Here is a 26,364-nt window from a genome sequence, read left to right on the forward strand (position 1 = left end):
TCTTTCTCGCCAATCGGCGACAAGAAATTGCAATTTAAATGCCATAAATTAAAAGGAAAAGCGAAGATAGAGTCCACAAGCCGCAGTACAGTGCGGTACATAAATAATGCCCTAGGGCAGAGGAATTGACGCGCCGCCTTGCAAGTGAAATGAAAATTGAAATCGTAACGCGGTCGCGAATTGAAGGCGGTTTTTATCGCTGAGCTGGAAATCGAGCCTGGCCTGCAAGTCGCCGACGGGGTGATAAATCTTTCTATTAGCCAAACTGCGGGCACGTAAGGAACAAGGGGATATACATACATACACATACATATGTATGTATATATATATGGCCCCAAAGGCACTGGTAGAGGAAATATCTTTTGGAAGCGCCGCCGACGAGACCGTTGAGGCGATTTTAATCGCGCCGCTGCATAATTTATAAATCCATTTTAATCAGCCAGTGCTCGGCAATTACTTTGTCTGCATTTAAATGGGGATGGGTAGAGTATAGGTATGGGTATGGGTGTGAGGATGCACTTGAGGATGCGACTTGAACTTGGCCCAGCGGGGCAGGTGTTCCCGATCCAATGGCATCTGCTACGTGGCCTAGGTGTGTTAATCCCAGCTCTGCGATTGCGTAGTTTGCTCAGTGAGTTGTCTCCAGTTCAACTGGCCATGATAAATAGCCTGCAATTATGTCCATGTCATCGCTGTCTTCTCCGCCGGCGGATCCTCCTACTCCGACAAGCTACTTCATTTTTTTTTTGTTTGTAACCCCTCTTCGGGTTGCCAAATAGCGAAAAAAGTAAAAAATGTATGCTAATTGAATAAACACGCCGACACACAATCCGGCGCGAGAAAGCAACCCACAGTGGCCATAACCATATGTGTACTTAAAGTTATGCTCTGCACAAATTGACACTAATCGCTTGACTAAATAGCTGAAAAAACAAAGCGAAATGCGAGTAGCCACTAAGCTAGTGGCTTTAAAAGTGCGCGCGATTTTTTCCAAGAAAATTGTGCTAAGTATTTGGATCATTGAAAGTTGTTGCTGTTAGAATGGAAATGGCATGCAAATGATGGAAAAATTATTCATGGAAATTTTACAGATATGTTATGCGAACATTAGCGTAAATTGGTTACCTTTATGGGGATTAAGTAACTGATAGTTGTAATAAAAATATAGTTAAAAATATATAGGATGTTACTAGTTACTATTTAATTCTTGCTTAAAAGTTTTGTTGTTTTTTATATCTCATGATTTACTACTTTTTGCGTTTTTCCAGCGTTTTTTCCTTGCGTCACCCACTTGCGATTTTCCTGATCGATTTCAATTGAATGGATATTGATCTTGGGAGTTTCTCGGTTCCGCGAACTGCACTAGGTCACTCAGTCACCCCGTCAATCGGTTGAGCAATCAAGCCATTCAACCGCCAAAGTTCAACTGGCTTTTGTGTGTTAGGAGCGTGTGCCTTGAATTGATTTCAATTTCTGTGCCGATCGCTTGCCTACTAACTTACTGAAAGGCCATTGATCTACGTTGGGGAAAATCAATGGAAAGACAGTGGAAAATGCATAAATAGAGAGTAGGCAGGGTCATTAACTGAGCGTTTTCAACTTGCATCGCAAATGGTTCGGCGGTCAAATTCATAAATCAGTTAGACAAGAATGCAGTTCTTTCTATCTGCGAGTACGAATCCGAAGTGCTGGGGGTATTTTGCAGATAAATTGATGATAGGCAGCTGGGGCGATCCATTGACTAATAGTGTTAGATTCAGCAATGGCCGATAAGCGTTTTGTTACGACACAACGCACCAGAAAGCACCATGCCAATTGTCATCAATTATGTTGATTAATAGAGGGCCCAAAGCGGAAACTTGTGTTAATAGTCGGTGCGTTAAGAGGGCGGCTCCTTTAGCCATACACGTTATAAATAAAATATGACTGCCTTATCGGCTATTGGCCCAAAACTTTAGCGATAGCGATCAGTCAGCTGACAACTTTTGATGGAATTTGCCGCGAATTTATTTTAGCAGGTCAGGCGAAGAGACTTAGTTTCAAGAAGTCGGAACCCTAAGCCTCTTTCTGCATTCTGAATTTGGAATCTGAATTCTTCTGGTTAATGCTTTCCCACACACACAGTACTTCTGATCAGCTTATCTGCATTTCCATTAGATAGTCAAACATATCGATGCCCCTCCCAAATAAAGTCAGCATAATTGATTTGTCTAATGCAGCTCGGCATGTGCTGCTGAGGCCTGTTTGTTGATGCAGATGCTAAGATACCAAAGATTCGAAGATCTAAAGATATAAAGATACATTTCTGCTCGCTTAATTGCGGGCTACATGCTGCGAGCAGCTCCTCGCTGATTAGCTGTTGAGTTATTAGCAAACATAGACGACGTAGAGCCAGCCGTGAGAGAAATCCGTGATGGATCCGTATGAACTGGGCTCTGGGGCAATCATTCATTTGTTCGTGTTTGGCAATCAGCGGCGATCGCTACATCGTCAGAATGATGCAAACAAAGGTGCCACACGGTGCGTGGATGCTCCAGTGGAAGGTGGTCTGGACAGGATTGACGCACTGGACAGACAGCCCACTTGACAAAGACAAAGCCAAACAGAGCTCAAAAGGTTTCATTGCTTAATGTCACGGGGGTCCAGGGCACCGGGAAGCCTTAAACTGATTTATAATTGCGATACGTCTCTGCAACGCGATACCAGGCGATCCGTTCCGATGCCTTAAGATTCTTATAAGCCATTGCAAATAAATAAGCGCCTTATTCCAGGCGATGACAAGACTCCCAAGCCCAGGCACTCCAATCTGCTCCAATGTGGGCACAGCAAAGCAAAGCAAAGCGAAGCGAAGAGCCTGGCGACAAGTGTGTAAATTGAAACCCATTTGGGTTTCCTACCCAGAGATCCGATCCAGAACTTCGAATCCCGACTCTGGATGGGTGTTAAAAACAAGCCGAGCACTAGATCGCGCTGCCCAGGAAAAAAATGGATTTGACCACCGACTGCGTCCGTGCCATTTAACAGCTACTAAAAACACAACGATGGCCAATCCTCACGCCAAGACAATGCTCGACATGCTAAATGGAGTGTAGGAAAATAATATTAAAACTTCGCCGGCGCACTTTTATTGGGGCGCCGAAGTTTTCATGCCCTTGTGGATTATTTTCCTAGGCCCACTTGTGTAAACTATCAATGATAGAGGTCAATAATAACAAGAATACTATAAATAGGCTTATTAGATGGAGAACCAATAGCTTTAATGCCCAATTTAGTGTTAAAAAGGGGTATAAAACGAATAAATGGCCGGAAAAATAAGGAAGTTCATAGTACGATTTTATGTAAGCACCTAATCCATTGAATTTTATTTAAATTTATTTTACCTTTATAACTTTTACAACTCCGGTATTTCGAAGTCTCAAGTCAGGGCTCCACTTATTGAGAATTAATTCTTCTAATTGGTCCATTTTGTCAGTCGTATTTTATGAAAACAGGACTCAGACGTCTACTAGTTTGTAGCTCTTGGCCCGATTATGAGCCTTGTAAATATTTAACTCCTCATAAAAGTGGAAATTTATATGCTGATAGGCAATCCGCTGCTTCAGTCAGCCAAGCTTTACATACTCTTTCCAGTCGGACTGCATAAAATTGAATAAAAATAAAAAGCAACGTCAAAACAGGCAACAAAATATGCGTAATTATCGACTAGCATTGGTAGCCCATTCAGTTTCAGTCGGGCGCAAACGACTCGGACCAGTCTCAAACCCAAGAGCCAGGAGTCGAAGAATGTAGACTGAAGAATGGAGAGCACGGGCTGAAGACGGGGGCCCAAGGGCCTTTGTGTCTGGGCCGGCCAATCGGACCTAGCGGCATCCTGGCGCTAAACGAGACCTGCAAAGAGCCAACAATGCGATAAATTACCCGGCAGCTAATTTAAATGGCATCGAATGGAGCCGAATGGCAGCGGAGCGCAGCGAGCCGTAAAAACCCAATCGAAACTAGATCTGATTAACTTTGATTTATCGTAGGTGGCAAGCCTGGCCGGAGGACCCAGCCATTCGGGCTAAATTTAGCAAGACTTCGGATCTGAAAACCCGGGGGATGTGCTTCAACTTCATTAGTTGCATGCGACCCCGGGCGGACCTTTGGATTGAATTGTATTCAGAGGCGTGAGCTTGAGTAATGTGGAGGCGTCGGGTGGCCACATATTTGCACTTTGACTCCCTGGCCCTTTGACTTCATCTGACTGGAAGGGATTCTGACTGACTCAGCCTGGGCCAAGTTTAATGGCCTTAACGGCCTTGTTAGCGCAACTTCCGCGTGCAATTTGCATGCAAATCGGTGACATTACTTTTGGGAGGCAGTACCAACTCATCAACTCGGTCTATGACTTCCTCACGACTTCAGTTTGAGCCTGAGGCCCACACTCAATGTACGTCTTATTTGCATGGGAGAACGTGCACTGGGAAAAAATCTACCTATTTAAGCAATCATTTTAATTTAATTTTTTTTATTTTTTCCGACTTTTTAAAGTTTATTAAAAATTATCAAGCTCCTTTTCGAAAGCATTGATTAATTCAGTTTGCAAATATTTTTTTTTGTGTGCCTAATGGGTGTAGTGGGTGTGTCATTCTGAACGACATTGTGTGTTGCATATATCCTCCGGCAAGCAAACTTCATTCGGTGGCTTTAAACTTGACAGCAATCGGCGGGCGAGGAGCCCGATGAAGACATCCCTTGAGAGTTCAATGCCATACAGACTTCGCATGCCTCTCATAAATGGCATGCAAAATGCGCATAATTCGCGGATCGGATTTAAAATCGCACTAACAATGCCGGTCGAAAATGCCATTACGCGACTGCAATTTGTCAGCTGGCGAAGTGCAATTATGGCAAACAAGTCGTCTGAGAATGGCATAAATTAATTTTCGGTAGCTGGCATATTGGTTTTATCCGCTATGTAGTAAACGCGTAAGTATCTTTCAGATACGCACGCCACCGTGGCGCCGCCGACATTGATCTTGGCACATGTTCGCCTTAATTAGACTCAAAATCGAAAGCCAAAAGGCCAATCCCAGAATCACCATTAAAATGACAGAATGCCCCGACAGCCAGTTTCGTTTTCAGGATCCACGAGTGTCCACAAGTCCAGGCCGTGGGTCCTCGTTTTCCGTTTCATTCGCTCGGTGGGGGCAGTAACAACTTGTTTTTCAACACTCTTTAATCAGGCTGACAACACACAGTTAAGGTCAGTCGGCGGATCACATTAATTACAAAAGAGCAGGCACCGAAACACGTAGCGACCATTAAGGAACAGAAGCGGAGCAGATTCGGATTCAGATATCGCCGCGATCTGCATTTGCATGCTAATGAAAGCGACACTGGGGAGTCGAGTAAGTCCGTCCAATTAGCTGATTGTGGGACGTGTTTTGGCAAACGGTTTCGCAATCAAACCGCATTGACAATCCTGCGTGCAATCCGAAATCCCGCCCCGACGAGTTATGCGATCGGTGCATGATATAGGGGCCAATGCGGTCATTGGAGCAAGTGCGTCCATCCATCTACGGCCAGCGGGTCTTTCCAACAAGTGCATACTGTCCCGCTCCCATGTGTGGGATCCTCCTTATCGCGCAGTTCCGCCTCCACATCCGACAAATGAAAAGCCATAAAATTAATGAGCGACCATAAAAATGCACTCGAGTGGGAAATCAGACAGAATGTCGCACAGTAGCCACACACAAGCACTTGGCGGATTATTAAGTGGTTTTCCACTCCTAATCTACTCCTTTTTTCGCACCCTGATTCTTGCTCATTATTCACGCACTTCAGCGAGTTAAATCTTTGATTTATGCAATGCTATTTGTTTCTGGCTTGCATGTATATACAGAGCAAACAAACATCGAAGAACTCGAGTGAACAAAAAACAATTGACTGGAACATGGCCTACAAAAATCCAGCGAAAATATGGCACAGACATGAATTCAAACTGAGAATTTCAGGTGCTCTCCATTAGGCAACAATGTTGCATCAGTGGAGCAGATGTAAAAGATGTTGGGAAATTTGACCGAGCGAAAGGAATGCAATGGATCATGACTTTGAGTTATGCAGAAATAAGAAGAGTTATGATATTTATATACAGAATATGGCTAAGGAAATCATCTCATATTTGACCAACTAAAGATTGTAACTAAGTCTCTAGTCTAGTCTCTCTTTGCTTCCGTTAAATAAACTTAAGTTATTAGTAAACACATTTAGTTGGCACTCATTAGTGAACCTTCTGCATTGCATGCGGCATATTCACAGCAAACTGGCAACTGGCAAATTTCTCACTGCATCTGGCCAAACGTTTAACGAGCCGATTCACACATCATGAAATCAGAGCACGCATAAACTAGCACCAACACCTATTGCCAATTGCCAATTGGACTTGCCACAGTTGGCCAGGAAAGTGGTTGCCTGGCCAAAAGATAAGCAAAGAGTGTTTCTGGCCCACTATCAGACACCGGGTACCAGATACCAGATACCACTTTTGGTTCCCCTAACCGCTTTTATTGCCCACTTAGCCGGAGAGCTCATAAAAATACAGGAAAAGCATCTTCATCATTCGCGATATAGCTGCGGCCAAAGGATTAGCTGAATCGGATCGATCGATTGGGAATCGGAATGGGGTTATTGACGCATGTTCCGGCCTCCCCACACACAAATATACCCCATCTGCACATATTTGGCAGCAACAACAGTGCAGGCAATATGCAAACAGAACTTCTTGAATTTAGTTTTTGATAATTTTTCTTTTCTTTTCTTGTTGCTCCTAGTTATTCTAACTGATTAATGCCTGTCCGTGCTGCACTATGCAATTTTTTATGGGGTGCAACAATCATTTTCCAACGAAAATATTAATAGAAATCAAAACAAGCTGGGAGAGTTCGTGTGGGTTCCTTGGCTCCCAACTTTGGCTGCAGCCAATTATTTTGTTTCGCAGACCAAGTCAATAAACAGTTGCCAGACGACCAAGCATAATAAGCAAATCTTCGCGGAGAAAGAAGAAAGTCCATCGAGGCCGGAGAATTGGGAGGTGGTGGTCAGATTTAATGCCAATGCATAAAATCGCCAAAAGGTGTCGAGCGTGGCAATTTGCATAAATCACAATTACATTGTCAGTCGATAAGCGATCGATGATCGAGGTGGAGAAGTTGTTAAAAGCCAGTTGTTCACTTGACTGGAGTTCCTCCAACCGAAGTCGTGGCTATCTGAATCCACAAGTGTTTCGTACCGAGGGTGTATGACAAATGTGTTTAAGTGTTTCATGTTTTCCACAAAAGACTGCCTGTCAACCAATGGATGTCGATGGCAGTCGCGTGCTCTGGAAATGCACAATGCAGGTGGTCCGATGACAATGCAATTTGGCGCATAATGGACGCGTTAACTGGATCCATTGGCGATCCATTCGATCATGTGGAGGAACATGGCATGGCATGGCATGGCACAGCCTCCAATATTTATTCATCCGAGCAGCCAACCGTTTAGGCACACACTACACCCAAGTGTAATCCAATTTCATGGCGCATTTTGAGGTCGAATTAATGCAAACACACTTTGGAGCAAATTGAGTCAAAGGCAGAGCCAAAAATAGAGCTCCAGAAGTATCTAAATATCTTTAATAGTCTAGCACATCGTAAAAATTTTCGGGCATAGGCAGATGGCAGCGCTGAAAGCTAAAATTTCCCAGCTTTCCGAATCGAATCGGATCGGATTGGATTGGATCGTATTGAATGATGCACGGCGGCGACAATAAAGCGAAACATGCTATCTTAAGATATCTTTCTAAGTTTCCTATCTAAATTTGTGCTTGTAGTCTGTTGTTTATAATGGCTGTGCGTTTTTGTTGAATAACAATTTAGTTAACAGTTTTTATGCTGATTTCTGTTTTCGAACTGGAGCGTCACTTTCACTCTCTCTGGGGAGAGTCTTCTGAAGGCTAGAAAATATTTATATACTTCTTTATTGGCTGTGTGCGCTTTTATGGTCTTGTTGTCAGGCACTGACAGATTTCTTATGGCTCTATTATATTTTGGAATTTTTATTGCTTGTTTTCCACTGCCATTGAGCAAGATTCCTTAGTGAATAATATCTTTATGATTATCTAATTAATGAGCATTTAAATGGACATCACTTGGCAGAGAACTTAAATTCCCAGAATATTCTTCAAGCATTTCTCATGAAGATTGACACGACCAATAAAACTTAACTGCGGACTGGTCAATAATTTTGAGTTTTCCAGTTTCGTTTCGATTTTCCGAGTAACTTGATAGTGGCATACGGGCTATGTGAAGTTATGTTCTGCTACGTTATGTTGGGCCGTAACTCAATATTGGGAAGGAGTTCATGTGAATTCCAACCTTGATCGGCTGATATATTGGTCTGGTCTATAACTTATGCCATCCCGATGAGGTAATATTTTCTGTTGTTTGCCTTTAAATTTAACTGCTCACAAGGCGTCTGGCGTCAGGTTTGTTTATCACATTTTGCCAGCTACTTGCAGTCTTGTATCTTGCAGATACACAGATACACGTACACACATTACACATTTAAGCATTTAGACACATGCATATCTGGGTGTGAAGTGCGAATTACCGAGCGGCAGCGGCAGCAAAAACAATTTGCATTTGCGTTCAATGAGCCACTGACCTAAGTCAATATATTTTGCATTGTGCCAGGCAAACAAACGTAGTATTAAGTGTATCTGTATCTGTATCTGTATCTGTTTCTGTGCGCCCTGCATTTGTATCTGTATCTGCTCACTTGTTCACTGGCGGCCCACTCAGCTATCCCCGATAATTATGACGTTTTCCAATGGGGTTCCTAGTCCGGCTGTGACTCACCGAAATGGCCATACTCTCTAATTGGCAATAAAACACTTTTGAAATGGAAAAATATCAAAATGTCTTACAATTCTGATTTAGATAAATAGATATTCAAATCATTTATCGTTTGGAATATCATTCATTCAAGTTTGAAATGAGTAACGAATTTGGATATCTCTAATAATAGTTTTGAATAGCAATCATATATAAAGGTTTGGCCCGCTCTTTCCAACTAATGGGTATTGAAAAATCGAATCGAGTCGAAACCCATTCGATGTTAGCTGGCGATAAGCAAAGTGCCTGTGTCGCATGCGGCTTCGATTGCATTTTATGCGGCTCAGACTCGATTTTGTCGTTGTTTTCACTTGCAGACACTTTTTGTCGCTGCTAATTTATTTGCAACATTTGCTGTTTACTGTGAATTAATTGCGAACGCAACTAAGCACGCTCTGTACTATTTACGCCCCCCGCACAAACACAGCTGCAAATGCATTTACATGGGATGTGTGTTGCATGGTGTGTCTGATAGATACGACTTTGCACTGTGCGATATCGCACAAATACCCATACATTAGCACGTGCTATCTGGATCAGATGCAAATGTATCTGGGATTCAACATTTGAGGAGGCATTAGCTATTCGCTGTGCTGTTAACCATCCGCATTCCCATTCGCTCCCTTTTGGGACTTTTTTCTTTTGGATCTCCTCTCCTTAGTGGCAATTTGCCTTAAATCGAGCATTGGATCAACTAATTGAAATGTTATTTCTCATGTCAAATGTCTCCGAGGGCTGGTGACAGCTAAAAATACACAAAAACCAGCTCCCAGGCCCATTTTCAGTCCCATTTCCACTCCCGATTTCCAATCCTCCCAAGTTGACAGGCGACAGTTTGGCTGCGGGACTTTGCCGCATTCGCTACGCTCCAGTTTCGAGATTTCCGAATTGGCCGACTACAAATGTATATATGTATATTTTGGGGAACTGCACAATGATAATATGTGTGTCAGCGAGGCGGGAACTAACGAATCGTTTGCCATGTCAAATGTCGTCGATGGGGGAAAACACTTTGAACTTTGACTGCGGCTTAATTTATCTGGTCACGGCTGGGTTAGAGACTTCTTTGCCCGGGGACCTAATAGTAGATACATTGTTGTGTGATGATGTTTCAGGAAAGGGAAATTACTTATAAAAAAATAAATAATAGAAAAAATATATGTTTTTTGTGGTCTTTTTATTAGAAAAGAGCAAAATATTATTATTCAAATATTATTTCAATATTTCTATAATAATAATCTCAATACTTAATCATCATATCTAAGCAACTATTTATCCGTGCGCCCGAATAATTTGCTCCTTCAAGCTCTCAGTGCTCGATGGACCATCATCCATGGAACCATAAAATGGGAAAACCTCAAACCATTGACACGACCAGATCATCAGCCCGCATCTGTCGCCTCGGTCGCGGAGTGAATAATTTTAAAAGCCGCCAGTCTGCACATGCTAAAAATGTTTTATGGACTTCTGTTTTTGTGGCTGTGGCCTGCAAAAAAATGCCGTCTAACCAGACACTGGAAGAGTGGAACACCGGCTGACAGGCCGGGCAACTTGGCCCCAACGTCCGACAAGCAACAACTAACAACGGTTAACAATTTGACAACCACGGCTTTGACAGGCAACGCCAGCTAAATAATATATATGCGACTTATAACAGTTTAAGTTTGATTTTCCTCGCTCCGCGTGTCTGTCGAATAATTAAGAGTTTCCATTTGTTGGATTGCATAAATCAGCACGGCCAAGCGTATCTTACAAAATTTATGCTTTTCCCCATCTCGACTCAACTAATTGATTCGTGATAGGCCGTTGTGGCACCGCAAGCAGATAGCCAAAATGGCTTAGGATCATTCTGGGAATTCGAATGATTGATTCTGTATGCAAAAGGGTCGTAAACTCCAACCACTTATGCCTCCAGCGATAGGAAAGTACGTATGGATGCCACAATGCAACTCGCTTGTCATTTGCCAACGGATGAGGGCGAATCATATGGTGGGCGGTTGGTACACGCCCATTCGGTTGGGCTTTGGGTCTGCACCCTCGGCCTGATAATGTCATAACGCTTATCTCTCGGCCACGGCGACAATGTTGACAACCGCCGACTCCCACTCCCTTTTCGCCAACTGACACAGAATCGCATTGGAGCGAAACGGGCTTTAGTAGACGACTGCTGCTCGGGTCTAAAATTTATGACCGACTTAATGCCAAATGCAAATATTTGGCACAGAGGTCAGAGATCTAAGGCAGAGCAGATAGTTTCACGTTCGGTTCTCTGCTGGATCCCAGTGTGTGACCATGAAACGGAGGCCAGGAGATGCTCTTTTGATTATATATTATAATATACGAAACTAGTGCTTCCAAAATGCAAACTTTACAACTCGATCTGAAAATGATACGATAATTGCAGGAAAGATTAGTTAATAGACCAGTCAAAATCATCCAGCGATCATCATGCAGGGCTATCAATGCCATAGTCTCGACCGCCTCGTGCCACTCGATCAATGATCAATGGTGATCAATGGGGACTCTAATGGCCAGTCAACCAAATGACTCAACACCTGCCAAAGAGCAGGTACCTCCTCCAACTCGCAGCTAGACTAGATTCCTGGTCCGAAAGGCGAGGTTCTAGCGGGGATCGGCGGAGAGCGGAGCAGCAGGTGGAGCGGCCGGAGGCGGCGGTTGGGGCAGACAGCGCTGTCGCAGACGCAGCCACAGACGACGCCACTTGTCTTGTCGTGTCTCAAATTAATTAAAGACTCATCTACATATTTCATTTCCACTCCAACTGGTTGTTTAGTGGACAAGAAAAAGCCGCGCATGTTGTATCCACCTCAGAAAATGCGGAAAAACACAACCTGGAATGGAAACTCGGACCGGAGAACGGGGATCTCTGCGGGCGCCTCCGAAATTGGCCTGTCACTGGTCACGCACTTTGGGGCGGGGTGGGGGCGTGGTCGAGCTTGTTTTTTCGGCCCATGAAAAACATTTTACGGTTTTTAACATCTTGCTCAAGTTATTTTTTCCGACATATTTTACATATGTTTGTTTTTAGATTTTACAACTTTTTTTCCGCTTACAATTTTAACATAATTTTTCGTTTGTTTTTTCCCAGCTTGTATTAATTTGTAAGAACGCACATTTCGGTGTTATTCAAATGTCGTAAACTTTCACTGGGAAACTTTTACCTAATCGGCTTTAGTTTTAGGGCTCTCCTTTGGTGGGCCAGGCCACTCGATTAGACAATGCATTTCGATGTGGAACTGCCCATACTTTACACATTATTAGTCTATTTTAATCAAATGAAGGCATTCTCAATAGCCGCATTCATTTTTCATTAATGAATTGGGCCCAGATGGGTAGCCTATTGATATGAAGCCTCCTCCTCCAGACCGAAAACGGTAGCGTTGATAAATCTAATTTGCCCCAGGGAGAAAGCCAGAATCCCCACACGTGTGCAATGACGATGCCCCGAAGAGAAATTCCAAACCAAAGTGGTCGTGACAAATCCCATCAGTTTGAATAGATCTCTTCCTGGAGATATTGCATATTTCCCATTATGATTTGCCATTCCGCAGATATTGCAACGATTCCCAACTACAATTGCTATGTGCAGCAAAATGGATTTTAGTGGGCGTTTTTTGGGTAAACAACCCCTGGAGTGAGCATTTCTCCCTGCTGTCAACGCGATTGTAATTTATTCTTTTGCGCATTTGGTTTTATCGGATATTGGCCAATAAGGTTTACGGTTGCAGGATATCCTTTTCCTCCCGAAGCGCAAAAAATGCATTTCGATTGCCCAAGAAAGCGACACAAAGAGGCGAGAGGGTGCGAGGTTTAGCCAACTGTGAATTGAATTTGCCACTCAAGCGATTTTTTGTGCGGATGGGTGCTAATTTGAGATGCGAATACCGGAATAGATATGGATTGCAATTTCTCCAGTCGAGCATGAAATACCACTGATTTAGGATTTAGGGTGAGAAACGGCCCTGCTCTCGCATATACATAAGTAGCTGGATGGCCTGCTGCCTAGCTTTTCCCATCGAGAAAAGCAATCACCTGCTAAATAGATCGGCTTATCGTACCGCCCACGGTTTGATTTATCGCCGTTTATCTAGGCAGAAAGTGCAGGCGGCAGGCGACACAGCAGCCTTATGAGAAAGATTTATTGCCCGGCCAAACGACAAGTCAATTAAGTGCCACTAATTGGGCTTTAATAGACGGCGACTGTTAACTCTTCATTGTCATCTGGAACTGGGGACATCTGAATGCAGAAAGGCCTCCATTGATTGATATGCTCGCCTCCGATTCAAATCAAATTGTCAAAATACGCTGCCGACGATCATAAATTAAATAAGCCCCCAAAAAAACTACAAAAGACGGCGTGGCACAGTAGTGGACTTCAAATCGGGGGTGAGGTCCAAACAAAGCGAATAATGCCTCGGTTAGATATTCCCAGAGATATTTTTTACGACCATTCATGGCTGGCATACCACATTATGTTAAATAACCACAAAAGTGATCATAAATTTTCATAAAATGTCACGCCAAAATGTCACACTTTTTTGTAAGCATAATTAAAGATTTAATAAAATGCCAATCCATACATATATGCATGGATTTATTTAAATATCCGACTATATACCATTCCTTTTGTTAACCTCAAGTTTTATTGAGGGCCTGCACATAAATTTTGACATTACCATTGCTGTCGTCTGGTGGAAAATTAAGGCCTCATTTGCATAAACTGAGCGCCTGTCCCATTAACGGTTACCAAAGAGTCCCAGCGATCCATCGATCCATCGATGGCAAGGAGAACATCCAATCCCAACATAACTCAATCGAGCACCTTCAAAAACTCCGATTTGACAGGCATATTTTTTGACATTTTAATTATCGTCCGGGCGTGACAGCCATTGGAGTCGATTTTATTATTGTGGTTTTTGGGGACCTCTCCCCACAATCCCCACACTCGACACTCGACTACGTGCTTAATATGTGGGTAATTTAAAGCAGCTCAGAAGCGTGCCAGGAATTTGGATACATTAACTTTTGGAGTTCGAACTTTGGGTCTCCCATTTTTGGTTCAATGAACTGCACTCAACGCCTGATTGAACTTCCACACGCCCGCTGATTGATCAATAAAAGATCATTTGATTATCCATATGCACTTAATTCACACCTCAAGCCGTTTCGTATTGTTATTGTTCCGCCTGCAATAACACACATAATAATGAGCTGAGCAAATTGAATAGATTTCTATGAATATTGCTAGAGAAAGGATGGATTTGATGGGAAACGGCGAATGATTCCTACCATCGGATTATATTTTAGTCGTAAACACATCTAAATTGAACAATATAAATTTGTAATAAATACAAAGATTTTCACACAATAATTATGGCACCTTTTCTGAACCAAAAGAATTTCATTTAGCAGAGCAAAAAAATATAAATAAGAAAAAAAAGTAAATGCTTCCAGAAGCATAGGCCCCGGCGAGATTCGAACTCACGATCTCCTGTTTACTAGACAGGCGCTTTAACCAACTAAGCCACGGCGCCACATGTCTCGTGTGTGGCCAGAGTTCAGTAACAAGGTGAGAGAGCGTCCATCCCTCTTGCGCTCTCAGCGCCTGAAGCCATTCTCGTAGCTAAAATTAGCGCATTGCGCGAAAGAGATAGACATACGCAGCAGAGAAAACTTTCCCACAAGAACAAAAAAAATAAATTATTCTTTTAAACAATTTAATACGCTAAGAGATGTCGCTGTCCAAACGCACACATGCTCAACCACACATACGCATATATACGAAAAGATAAAAAGAAGAAAAATTACTTTTGTTAACTCGAGCAAAACAAATCGTTTTTTAAATGAGCCTCGGAGAAAAAAAAGTCACACACGACAAACACGACGCAAGTGAAATGCAACACCACATGGCATCGAAGTGAAAGGTTGTCACTGGCTCCCCAACCTCCCCCCACTCACTCTTTCTCCCTCTCTCTCTCTCACCCGCCCAAACCCCGCCCACTGCGAGCTCTTTGATTTTAACAAATGAACTGACGCGCTTAGCATGTCATTTGTTTAGTTCATACAATATATTTTAGGACTCTCAAAAGAGTTGAAAGGCGAAAAGTACACAGTCCTCCAAAAAAATTGAACAATTACAAATGTACTGAAAAAAATAAGCTAGTTCCGTTTATTTATAATATGAAAGATCCAGTTTCAAAGTATTCGACTTTGCAATATATCATACATATATTTTTCTTTATAAATTATGTCAATCGTACGATATCCGAGATATCTTCAATGTAATTATTACAGTTTCCTAATTACATAGGTAATGAAAAGTAAAAGTAGGAAAATTACCCATGTTAAACTATATGTTTTTCCGAGTGCTGGTGGGAAATTGCTGTGGGAGGGAAATTGTAAATCCATCAGATAAACGGGAACGGAATCGGGAAAAGCAATGGCATTATAGACTCTCGTGGTTTTTTGTTTTTTTCGTTTGGGTTACACTATTTATGCGTTTTTCCTTTTCGCTGAAACTTTACAATTTCCGTATTTGAAGGGGGATGGGCGATTGATGCCCTGTAAATAAAAACGCATGCCTTTTAAATAGCTGGGCTGTTTACAGTCGAAGTTGCAATCGAAGTTGCAGTTGCAATAAAAGTTGCATATACGGGATAAGCATGTGGGCCATAAATTGTCCACCTATTGACGGCAATATTTTATGCGTTTTTTGGGCGTGTATTGTTTATGCCCTGGCATAGTTTCATAGTTTCAGGGAGATGAGATAATTCATCAAGTATTTGGCGGGACATTAAATCACCACGGCAAATGCTGCCGGTACATTCCCATATGCCAATTTTTATGTCAAGGATCCTATTTCAGCTCATTTAAGGGTGCGCACATCAATAATAAGTGTAGTTAAGTCATATCATCGTGCTTGATCGTTTGATAGTCAATATATCCTCTTTTCAAGTGGCCACTCAGTGACTCCCTTCGATTTTCTTTACCCAGCGCACTCCGCCATAATCTCTAATAATAATTTTTATTAGGAGCAACCATTTGGCTGGCGCGGCAGCTGGCTAAGATTTCAATTTCCCATTGCTCCCGTAACAAGCTGCGTATTTATAAATTGATGTTTATTATGCACAAAGTGCATAAAGTTCATTGAACGAGTGCCTCGTTGCCTCAAAGTGCTGACACACTTTGGCCAGCCAACTGCCAACTGACAAAGAGGCAGGCGATATTCTCCTCCGGACTCCGGAATCTCGACGGTGGACCACACAAGTGGTTTGACCTTAAACGATGCTGAACTTGAATTTGGTGTGGCTGCAGTGCGTCTTTTATGTTCAGTTTCTCAAGTGCAAGGCGGCAATTTCAATTAACCCGCTGTGGTACTAGCCATAAATAATATACGCCATAATCGCACTCGAGGCATCTTCGATTTGGTACAGTTGACAAATTTGCCTGGCAATGGAATCTATGATTTAGTGGCTTTCCAGCTGGGTTTCCTTACACTGTATTATTTTTATTTATTTTATTTTTTTTTAACTCTTGGCTTAAGGGGGGATTAACTCAATCTTCTGGGCGGAGACGGCTTACCAAGTGTCGGATGTGTAATTAACCACCTTTTGAACGGACCTTTTTGGTTCTCGCCGCTTTGACATCCTGACACCTGAGACCAGATTTTGGGTCAGCCCGCAATCAGGTCTCCCCGTCTGCCACCTTTGATTGATAATTAATTAATGTGCTTTCTCCGTTTCACTTGCAGCGATTCTCCAGCGATCCACGGTGGATGTGGGACGCATCAAACTGCAGAGTGTGGCCACTTGCCTGTATCTCTGCATGGACGCGTGCGGTGTTCCCTACGGCTCGGTAAGTAAGCTGGAAATATTATATATTTATTTATTTATTATAAAAACCAAGTAAATAGTTATTATCTTTAGAGATTCATTTTACCAACCTAATTAGTTGCCTTTTGGTTTGTGGGTTAGAATTTTAATAGCCATCTTTAAGATCTTCGATCTAGTTTCTAGTTAAAATTGGTTACATGAACATATTTTCTAGTACTTTTGAAAGGCATAAGATATATAATGCTCATCCGTATAGCAAACATATATTAGAGTCACATTCCCATTTTCAGAAATCTTTGAACCGCGAAATTGATTTCGTATAGCAATTTGCCGTTCTAGGATAACTACATTTGGTATTACTTAGATAAACATATAGAAATCCTATATAGACCATTCTTGGCACCCCTCTGACGAAAACAAAAACAAACAAAGGCCTGTTAAAAGATTGAGGTAAACCGAAAACCCCGAAGGGTGACTCAAATAAATGAAAGAGCAACCGAAGGGCTCGGGCAATAAATAAAAAATTAAATGTGAACAAAAACAATGCAACACGATCAGCAGCCACAAAGCGAGTCCTTTTGCCGAGTCCCTTTCCATTTTGCCCCGGAATGTGTCCTTATGCGCGGTGAGGATGTCAAGTGGCAACTGATGTCGGTTGGGATGTCCTGCTCCTTCCCCTTGAAATTCAGGCTACACTTTTATCCCGCTGCGTTTCGAAGTCCACGATCATCGGATGCCTTTTTTTCGGGCTGGCGCCATGTGACCGTTTCATTGGTTCGTCGGTGGACATTAGATTTGAGTTTTTTTTTTTTGTAATTTTATTTATTTCATTTCTTTCCGCCGTCGCAGGCACTTTGACCTTTCTGCGTCCAAAATAGCCGCGAGTGTGCCAATTCTGTCAGCCGAGGCGTGTCTTCTTGTACGCGCTTTTGTATCTGTATCTCGCCGATACACGGATACTTGCTGATTGATGCGCTTCACCAGCGGCCACTTTGTAGGCGGCCCTTTGAAGGCGCCGCATGCCTTAGAGCATAGCCAGCATAGCTGTAAGTTGGTCAAGTGGGCGGTTATATTGGGCCGTCTTGTTTATTTTGGCGACCAAGGCGTCCGGTGCTCACAGCCAGAGTTCTAAGATCTCAAAAATGGCTGCATTTATGGGCCCTGATTTAGTGGGGTTTTTAGTGCTTTTCGTCGCTGCTATTCTTAGTCACTGAATATTAGGCATGTGACTGACTGATTTTCCGACATTTGACCAAAATGTTTTGTAAATGCTTTGTGTCTCGTGACAAACGAGGCAGGTGATTTTGGGCTGCGGCTAATTGAGCAGGGGAAAATGCCCAAATCGCTTGCCAATTCATAAATTCATAAAGTCAAACCCAAACCCCAGACGGAAAGCAAACCTCGTGAGTCAGCTTCTCGTCCAATTAAAATGTCGTAGCCATAAATGTTCACATTACGGTTTTGCTTATTAATTTGCATAATTTGTACTCCGGCGAGGAATGGGACCGCCCGCAGAGTTCACAAACTTGGGTTTGGTTTGGTCAATTAATGCCGACCCGGGGCCGAAAATGAATATGTTGCATCATTATCATCGTTATTGTCCTGTTCAGGGGCGATAAGTGGCGGGCGGAACGCGTCACGCAGGTTTCGGATGGGATTCCAATTGTGTGCCCTAAGTGGTTCCGTTTGTAGGTGTCCCAGTGTAATCTGGCCAACAGGTTGACCCTTTCTACGCTCGCCTGGCGCCACTCGATAAGCTCCGATAGAGAGGCCGTGCAGAGCTAATGGCTCTGGGTATCTCGTCCAGTTCCCCTCCTTCCCTGCCCGATGGTTTTCCTTATCCAAGTACAACTTCATTTCCCTTCGTTGTCTGCCAATTTTCACTTGCCAGCCGTCGAGGTCTAAAAATAAAGGGAAATGCCTGGAAATACACATCATAAAAGAGTTTTCAGCGTGGGGATCCACATTGTTGTCACATATGTCAAAAAACTAGTCGCGTCTTGACTCGACCCCGAATGGCGTCAACATACTGTACTCCTGGCCTGGTCTGGCCTGGCCTGGCCCTCACCCATTTGATGGCTCATTGCAGTTTGCCTTTCGCCTGATTAATTTCTAAATTTAAGCGGCGACATTTTACCGCGTAAACAATCAGGCAGGGAATTGCCTGGCTGGCGATTTATTTACGAAACAATTTTAATTGCCTGACAAGCGAATTAATTCAGTGTTTGTTAATTGAATTTGATCTGAGGATGTCTGCCAGTCGGCGCAGCCCAAAGGCCCAAAGGCCACTGAGGAAGGGCTAATGAAAATCCTTTCACCGATCTTGATTTACATTTTTCGTCTCAACGCAGCCCACAATTTCTCATTCTCAGCCGGCTGGTGCTTTCAACTGGCTGTTTGGTCCTTTTGTTCGCCTGTCATGAGGTGTTCATAAAGTAGAAATGTTTATGGTTAGTACTCTGCTCGAGGTCGGGGGCCTCCTATCGATGGTCAACACCGATAGGAGCACATCCTGTGATAATGAGCGCATTTATCCATCTGATTTCGGTGCTGATAGACAAAAGAAACAGACGCCGCCCCTGAACAGAAAATTCAAAGAAGTTTTATTATTGGGTTAGGGTTCTGAAGAAGTTAGTTGGCCAGAGAACCCTTTAAAGTGGCCTAAAAGGTTCTAGCTTGCATACATTACATACAACTGAACATGGCTACTGGTGGTACCTTATAGTACGGATTTTACTTTCTTATTGTATTCATTATATTACTTATTTCATCTCGGAGCCACTCATTTAGAATTGGAGCACTTAAGTTTAACTATAAGATATTTTATATCATTCTATTCCCGCTGCCTTTTGCTTAGCCAAGTCATTTAATCATAGCCCTTGGTTGTTGCAGAAAGACTTCACCGACGACTGCGTCTTCAACGAGAACATGGGTCTTCAGAACTACAACACATACTCCTCCACGTACCACTCTCAGGCGAGGCGGGTCTTCTACCTGGCCCTGAATGGCAGTGGACAGCCCCGGCGCACCCAGATCCCGGCCAGCCGATCGCTGGGCAAGCTGAGCACCTACACGAACGCCATCACGGAGACGGTGCCGCAGGAGCGGGTCGAGCAGCTGATCGCCAAGAATTTTGGTGCCAATCGCGTCAAGCACGGCGTGCGGCAACTCTGTGATACGGGCAAGCCGCTGATCGAGCTGATCGATGTGGCCAGATTCAAGGGGCCGCCACATTGCAGCAGCAACACAAGTGGCAGCAGCAGCAGCAGCAGTAGTAGCAGTAGCAAAAGTAGTAGCAATAGCAGTAGCAGTTACGTTCCTGTGTCTGCGATCAGCAGCCTGAGTAGTATTAGTAACAGTAGTCAAAGCGAGAGCGGCCATATTAGCAGTAGCCTTAGCGGTAGCAGTAATAGTAGTAGCAATAGCAGTAGCAGTAACAGTAGCAGTAATAGTAGTAGACCGAGTGGTAGCAAGGCCAACAAGAAGAAGAAGCCCAAGTGCAAGCCGCACGAGCAGGAGGACACTCACAATTGCCAGAAGCGCGGTGGCGCCGGAGCGGGAGCACTGCGAAAATTGGGGCCCAAGGCGAAGAGGTGCAAGGAGCTGCGGGAGAAGGCGGCCGCCGAGAAGCGGGCGCCACCCAATTGTGGCAAGAAGAATGGGGCCAGAAAGAATCCTACAGAGGCAGCCAAAGCGGTGCAACAGCGACCCAAAGGAAACACCCAGCACGGTGGCAAGAAGAAGCCGAACAAGGCGGGTAAACAGCGCCAAAATGGGGGAAAAAAGCAGCAGCAGCATCAGTTGCAGCAACAGCAACAACAGCCGCTGCAACATCAGGCCAAATCCATTTCCGGTGGCAAGAGGAAGCACCGGAAATTGGATGCAAGTACAACCACCACCATGGCCACCAGCCTGGCCACGCCCCCAAGTAGCCACTGGGAGAGCAGCTCACCCCTGCCCGCATTTTCCCTTAGCGAAACCAGCGACAGGGTGGAGCGCAACGTGCGCATGAGCAGCGGCGAGGAGCAGGATCAGGACAACGAACAGGATCAAGAGCAATCCGATCCGGCGGAGCAGGGCGAGGAGGAGGCCGAGGGCGACGTGGGATCCCTGGAAGATGCCAGCTACGAGGACGCAAGTTCCGAGGCCCAAGGACGCAGCGGAGCAGGCGGCGACGATTCGCTCTACTACGATTTGTGAGTTTCCCATGAGCAAATTCTAAGCTAACCCTTCATCTGTTTCTCACAAAAAAAAAAAAAAAACGATATTTGCGTAGAGATTTTCTAAATTTTATTCAAATTTTCAAAATTTACACAATTTATTTCTTTGAGTATTGATATAACATTTTTAATATATTTTATTGATCGGAATTTAAACACTTAAACATTTTTCTAAATTCTTTGAATACTTACTTTTGGCATTAACATTGATTGGAATATTTAATAACTTTTAAAATTTATAGAGCATTTTCCGAATTTATTTCACACATTTTGTTATTTTTGGTTTATTTTTATTTGGTTGTTGTATTTATTTTCCTAAGTTCTTATTTTTCAAAATTTTAAATAAAACATTGGGCTTGCAAACAAATCAAAACGTTCAAAATGTGGTAAATTCAGCTGAAATCAGTGCGACTGTTGAGAAAAGAGAAAAGTGAGAAAAGGACCTAAAATGATGTAAAAAGTCCGTCTTGGGTATGCAAAAGATATTGTAATTGCAAGTTTCCACAACACATCCACACACGATCAGACACCAACAGATACAGATACCCACTCTATACACTGCACATTCAGCACCAGAACAACACCATATACATGTATATCATCCGCCAGTGTGTAAATATTTGAATATCATACTCTACATACGCCTGTGGCTCACTAAAGTATTTTTGATGCAGCGGACTGTTGTCCCCCCGGCGATGATGCAAAGTGCAACCAAGATCCCCGCTAAAGACGATGAATATCAATGTATTACGACGGAGTCTCGAGTATTTTATAAGAACCTCTCAAGCGAACCATTTGGAGTATAATTATCATCGAAATGTATTATAAACGCACGCCCATCCAATCAATCAGATAGATGTAAATTCGAAGCCCTAACCTTACGCAACACGAATGACCCAAAAGAGTCTATTGAAATACTTGAGTCTCTGTGGCGGAACTTTCACGATCGGTTGACGATGAAAATACTCAAAAACACGACCACCCCGATAAGTCTACCAGAAACCAAACTTGAAAACTTGCAAACCGCTTTCCCAACACTGTAAAAACGAGTAAAGCGTTGAGATAATTCGAATATGTCGAGGAAATACAATTGTAAATAGATACGCGGCTTAGTCAAGTAAGATCCATTTTTTGTCTGTACTGTCGAACCTCGCGTAGCCTTAGCCTTGTAAATCACCTTTGAATGCAATTTTTCCCACTCAAGTTAAAAATCACAATGCGAAAGTAAGAAGCAATCGATACATCGAAAACTATTATAAAATAAATACGAGAAAAGTTGGAAGAAAAACTCACAAATCACAAGATTGTATTTTCTTTTACAATACGAAACGAAACTAACATTAATATTAATTTATTCGATCAACGAGATAAATGCGTGAAATTATAGTTGTAGCTGTATGATGGATTTATTTATTTATTTAAAAATATTTATTTATAAACTACTTCTAGTACGCTTAGGCCTAGACTAACAAACTTTGTTATAACTTAATGCATTAAACAAACAATTTCCAGATAAGTCAGTAAACGATCAACGAAAAAAGCATGAGAAAAGCGCGAAAAAAACTAAACTAAAAAATAAAGTATAAAAATACATTAATATCAAATGCGAGTGTGTTTTAGTCGATAATGGTAAGGAGTAGTAGTCCTAAGGTTGATGTACAATATTACTGGGTTTTCTGCATGGAACTGAATTATTTTTAGCATTTTGCACGCTGCCCGACTTAAATTCAAAAAATTATTCCAATTCACTCATTTTTTGGCATGGTTTTCTGTAATGCAGTTGTTTTACATATCCTCCCTAAATATCCATAGCTCCAAACCCCCCTATAATATCTTGTGACCTTTACAGCCTGTGTCTGCAGCTAATCGCCCTGGTTTTGCTCCGAAAGAGAGCCATCCTGTGAGAGGAGATCCTTCGATTTATCGTCGAAACCCAATGTACCACCGATCCACACAACAAAGCTAAAGTTCCTGATCTTTAAGCATAAGAGTTATACATTTAAAACTACATTTATAGCATTTAGTATTTTCGTATTTATCGTTTAAGACTGATAAGAGAACACAAGAGGAGAGCACTAAGCTAAGCGTACTGTAAATAAACTAAAATATTCTAAAACCTAATGCAGCAGCATGTTATCTCATGATTTATTATCTGGTCGGGGGAAATATCTTTACGCTCATTATTGTGGCACACATCGATTGTGCTCCTCGAACAGGTGAGCAGATAGAGCTGATTGCTCTGGGAGAGCAGGTCGCACCTCGCCAAAAAAAAGCTATCTACAACATGCTGATATCAGCTGATGACAGTCAAAGACCTTTTCTAGAAGTGCCGGCACCAGCACGTGCTGAGAACGTATGGATCATGTGGTTCCGACTAGACTCTAGTCAGATGGAAAGATACAATCTGAGAGATCGCCGAACGGGGAGAGAGGCGACGATCTCAAAGCTACTGCCAAACCTTCATAAATCAGAGTTACGAGAGTTAGGTTTTTGTAGATACAAACTTTAAGGTATTTTTATAACCAAATTTGTACTTTCTTCACAGTATTATAGTTATATTCAAATTAAATTTAATACTACATCTTTAATAGTTTTTAATAAAAGGTTATTGCCGTTCGCGTGGCGGCACGTGCCGGATAACTTTTTATAAAAGTTCCCATTGCAGTGGCTTCCCTGTAAATGGATAATAGAACAAAGTGGAGCTAACCGCGCTCGGATTACGGCGAGGAGACCCGGACCCTAGTACCCCCAGTTTCCCCGTGTCGGAACCGTAATGGCATTACCCAGTTCAAATCGTTCCGATTTCCCTGTGTGAGACAAGTCACGTAGGCCTTGAAATGGCGAAATTGCTGCTGCTCGCGGTCGCTCATGTTCCCGCATTCGCGTTCATTCAAACGCTGCTGAATTTTTCGCATGAATAGGCGAAACACGAGGCACAACCAGCCCCCACAGCAGCCAAAAAAAAGAAATCAAAATTTAAAAAAAATTCTAAAGGGGGAAGAGCATGAAAAGAACACCGCCCGCCCACCCGAGAAACCGATCTGAAAAAATAAAGAGACCGGCCGGAGACCAGCCAATCCAAACCAAAGCCAACAAGTCGAGTGTCCAAGTTCTCTTGGCAACATAAAATGGAATGGAAAGTAAAGTCCCCCGGTCGTAAAGCAAACGTAAGCATAAAAGAGCGTGTGACGTCGACGTTGCCGCCCCAAAGTTGGTCGCACGCTCTCCACGCGCACTTCCGGGCTTATCAGCTGCTGCGGCGATGATCACCATTATCATTATCATATGACCACGACCAGCCCATCGGCTATAGCCTGATACTAAGTCAGCTGTCTGAGAGCGTTAATTGGTCGCGCGATTAAAAGAGTTCAATCGGAAGAGCAAGCGAACAGCGGCGCTTACGTATTAAAATTTTCTCAAAATGGGTGCTTAAATGTCACAATTACTTGTCGTTTCTGTTTACGTTTCGGTTTTGGCCGTCATCAGCTTACGACCGCTATAATTTCTATCTGGGGAGTATGCCCCCAAAGAGCTAAATTGCTCTGTTTTTCAAGGGATTTTCAACCTTATTACCAGTTGAGATTACTCAGTCTAAAGCGTCTAAGCTTAAATAGACATGCAATTAGTCGGAAATATTGTCTCAATACTCATATATGGCTCAACATTAAAAAAAAATTTATTTCACTAATTAGCATTATATTCTTTTGAGAATTTATGAGTTAAAAGACAATTTAATGCAAGAGCATCTAGCCTTCGACTAGTTAAACTGTCCCGTTTCTGCTCTTATTATAATTAATATTTTGCTGATATTCCCATAAGTTGCACAGCCAAAATGACATTTAACTTTGGCAGATTGCAGGCAAATCTTTACGATTTTCGGGTCTACGTGACGTATGGAGAATACACCCGTGGTGATTCACAGCGGTCCAATTTAGTGTGGGCATGCCCCCAAAACGATTCTCAGTCCAATCGACTGCACCTGCTCAATGCCAATGCCATTGCCATTGCGAGTGCCACTTGGTGAGCAGCAAATTCGAGTGGCAGATTAGATAGATTTATTAATGAACACCCACACGAGTTCGGCGATACTAACTAACTGACATGGGATTAAACAACTATCATCATGAGTGGGATGCAGTCGATAAATAAAAAATAAATAAAATTCAATTGTAAGAAAACTTGTAGTAAAGGTGGTAGAAATCATTCAAAGGAATAAAGACTAAGCCATTACATAATTTAGAGTAATAACGTTAAGCAACGTGTTTAAATAAAGTGTAATGGATTATGAAAGCAACTATCTCATTGGAATAGAGTAGTTGTTGATATGAATAACATTTATAAACAACTATATTTTTTCGCGCTTAGGAATGAGGTACATATTATACGGTTTATGACCCTGTATTAATAGAATAAGTAACGTTTAAATAGGTAATTATTTAATATAGGTTTGACTTAAGACTCTATCTGAAAATCACATCATTGCTAATATAATACGCTAGTCCGCACGAAACCCATTTAAAAAGTTCCAATACCTAGAAAAAAACCTTCTTTGAGTCGGTAACATGGACTTCAAAAAATAACTCTGTATCGAAAATAAAAATTTCAAATCTGCTTATGAAAAGATTTCGATTACCCAAGGGGGGTATGTAGGGGCACCAAAACGCATTCCCAAGTTGAATTAAATTAAACAGATTTCAATCATCCGGACATGACGGAAATGTCAGAATCTTCGCCTTACCCGTTGGTCACCACCGCGCTAGCCACCCTCTGCAGAGTCCGGTTTAGCTGCATTTCTAGTTCATGGCCTGCATTGCGTGAATATGATGAGTACGCTTAATTGGATTAGCTGCGACGTCTGCCGGGAAGTGCACATGGAAATGGAAATGGAGACGGAGGAGGCGGGCCAAAGAGCCAAAGTCACTGAGCGATTGCATAACAAGCCGGTTCGACCAGCCGTTTGGAAAAGCGTGTGAAATGGAGTTGTAACCGGCATGATATTCTATTTACTAAATAATTTGACACAAATGTCGGCTATGATGGGAGAGCATGTACATCAAACTGACAAGTGGCTTATGCTAATGTTCCTGTTTCACAAACAAAAAAATAAAGAAATTGGTGAAAAAATCAACTGGAGATGCGGGGCATCGATCCCCGTACCTCTCACATGCTAAGCGAGCGCTCTACCATCTGAGCTACATCCCCTGATGGAATACGTATGTCGTAGAATGTAAGTGAATGCTCTTGCCACTGTAAGCCCTTTATGTTTGAGAAAAAGCTTTTAGCATAAGCTTTTAGTGGATTTAAATGAAAAATGTGAGAGCGTTGGGAAGGAAATAAGTTTCTTAAATAATTTCCTATTAATAACAAAATATTAAA

The 26,364-nt window shown here is 42.6% G+C and overlaps 1 protein-coding gene and 2 non-coding genes across 8 annotated transcripts in view; 1 reads left to right on the plus strand and 2 right to left on the minus strand.

Moving 5' to 3' along the window:
• LOC117144167 (vitellogenin-1) overlaps positions 1 to 23,109 on the plus strand; it is a 42,508-nt gene extending 19,399 nt beyond the window's left edge. Inside the window, exons 3-6 of one of the 6 annotated variants that reach the window (XR_004459631.1) lie at positions 16,687 to 16,790; positions 19,661 to 20,964; positions 21,385 to 21,600; positions 21,663 to 23,109. Coding sequence is in view for 5 of the 6 variants with exons in the window: in XM_033309205.1 (XP_033165096.1) it covers positions 16,687 to 16,790; positions 19,645 to 20,964; positions 22,838 to 22,892 (1,479 nt within the window). In the remaining variant the exon portion in view is untranslated. Of the gene's footprint in view, positions 1 to 16,686; positions 16,791 to 19,644; positions 20,965 to 21,384 lie in introns of those variants that run through there. The other 5 variants (XM_033309204.1, XM_033309203.1, XM_033309202.1 and 2 more) reach the window with 5 other exon arrangements.
• Positions 14,397 to 14,470, minus strand: Trnat-agu. The gene has a single exon. It is a non-coding gene; the product is annotated as a tRNA-Thr (tRNA).
• Positions 23,110 to 26,117: 3,008 nt separating the features above from the next.
• Trnaa-agc lies at positions 26,118 to 26,190 on the minus strand. The gene has a single exon. It is a non-coding gene; the product is annotated as a tRNA-Ala (tRNA).
• Between the last annotated feature and the right edge of the window lie 174 nt (positions 26,191 to 26,364).

The sequence above is a fragment of the Drosophila mauritiana genome, chromosome 3R (genome assembly GCF_004382145.1).
Source record: "Drosophila mauritiana strain mau12 chromosome 3R, ASM438214v1, whole genome shotgun sequence".
Classification (NCBI taxonomy): domain Eukaryota; kingdom Metazoa; phylum Arthropoda; class Insecta; order Diptera; family Drosophilidae; genus Drosophila; species Drosophila mauritiana.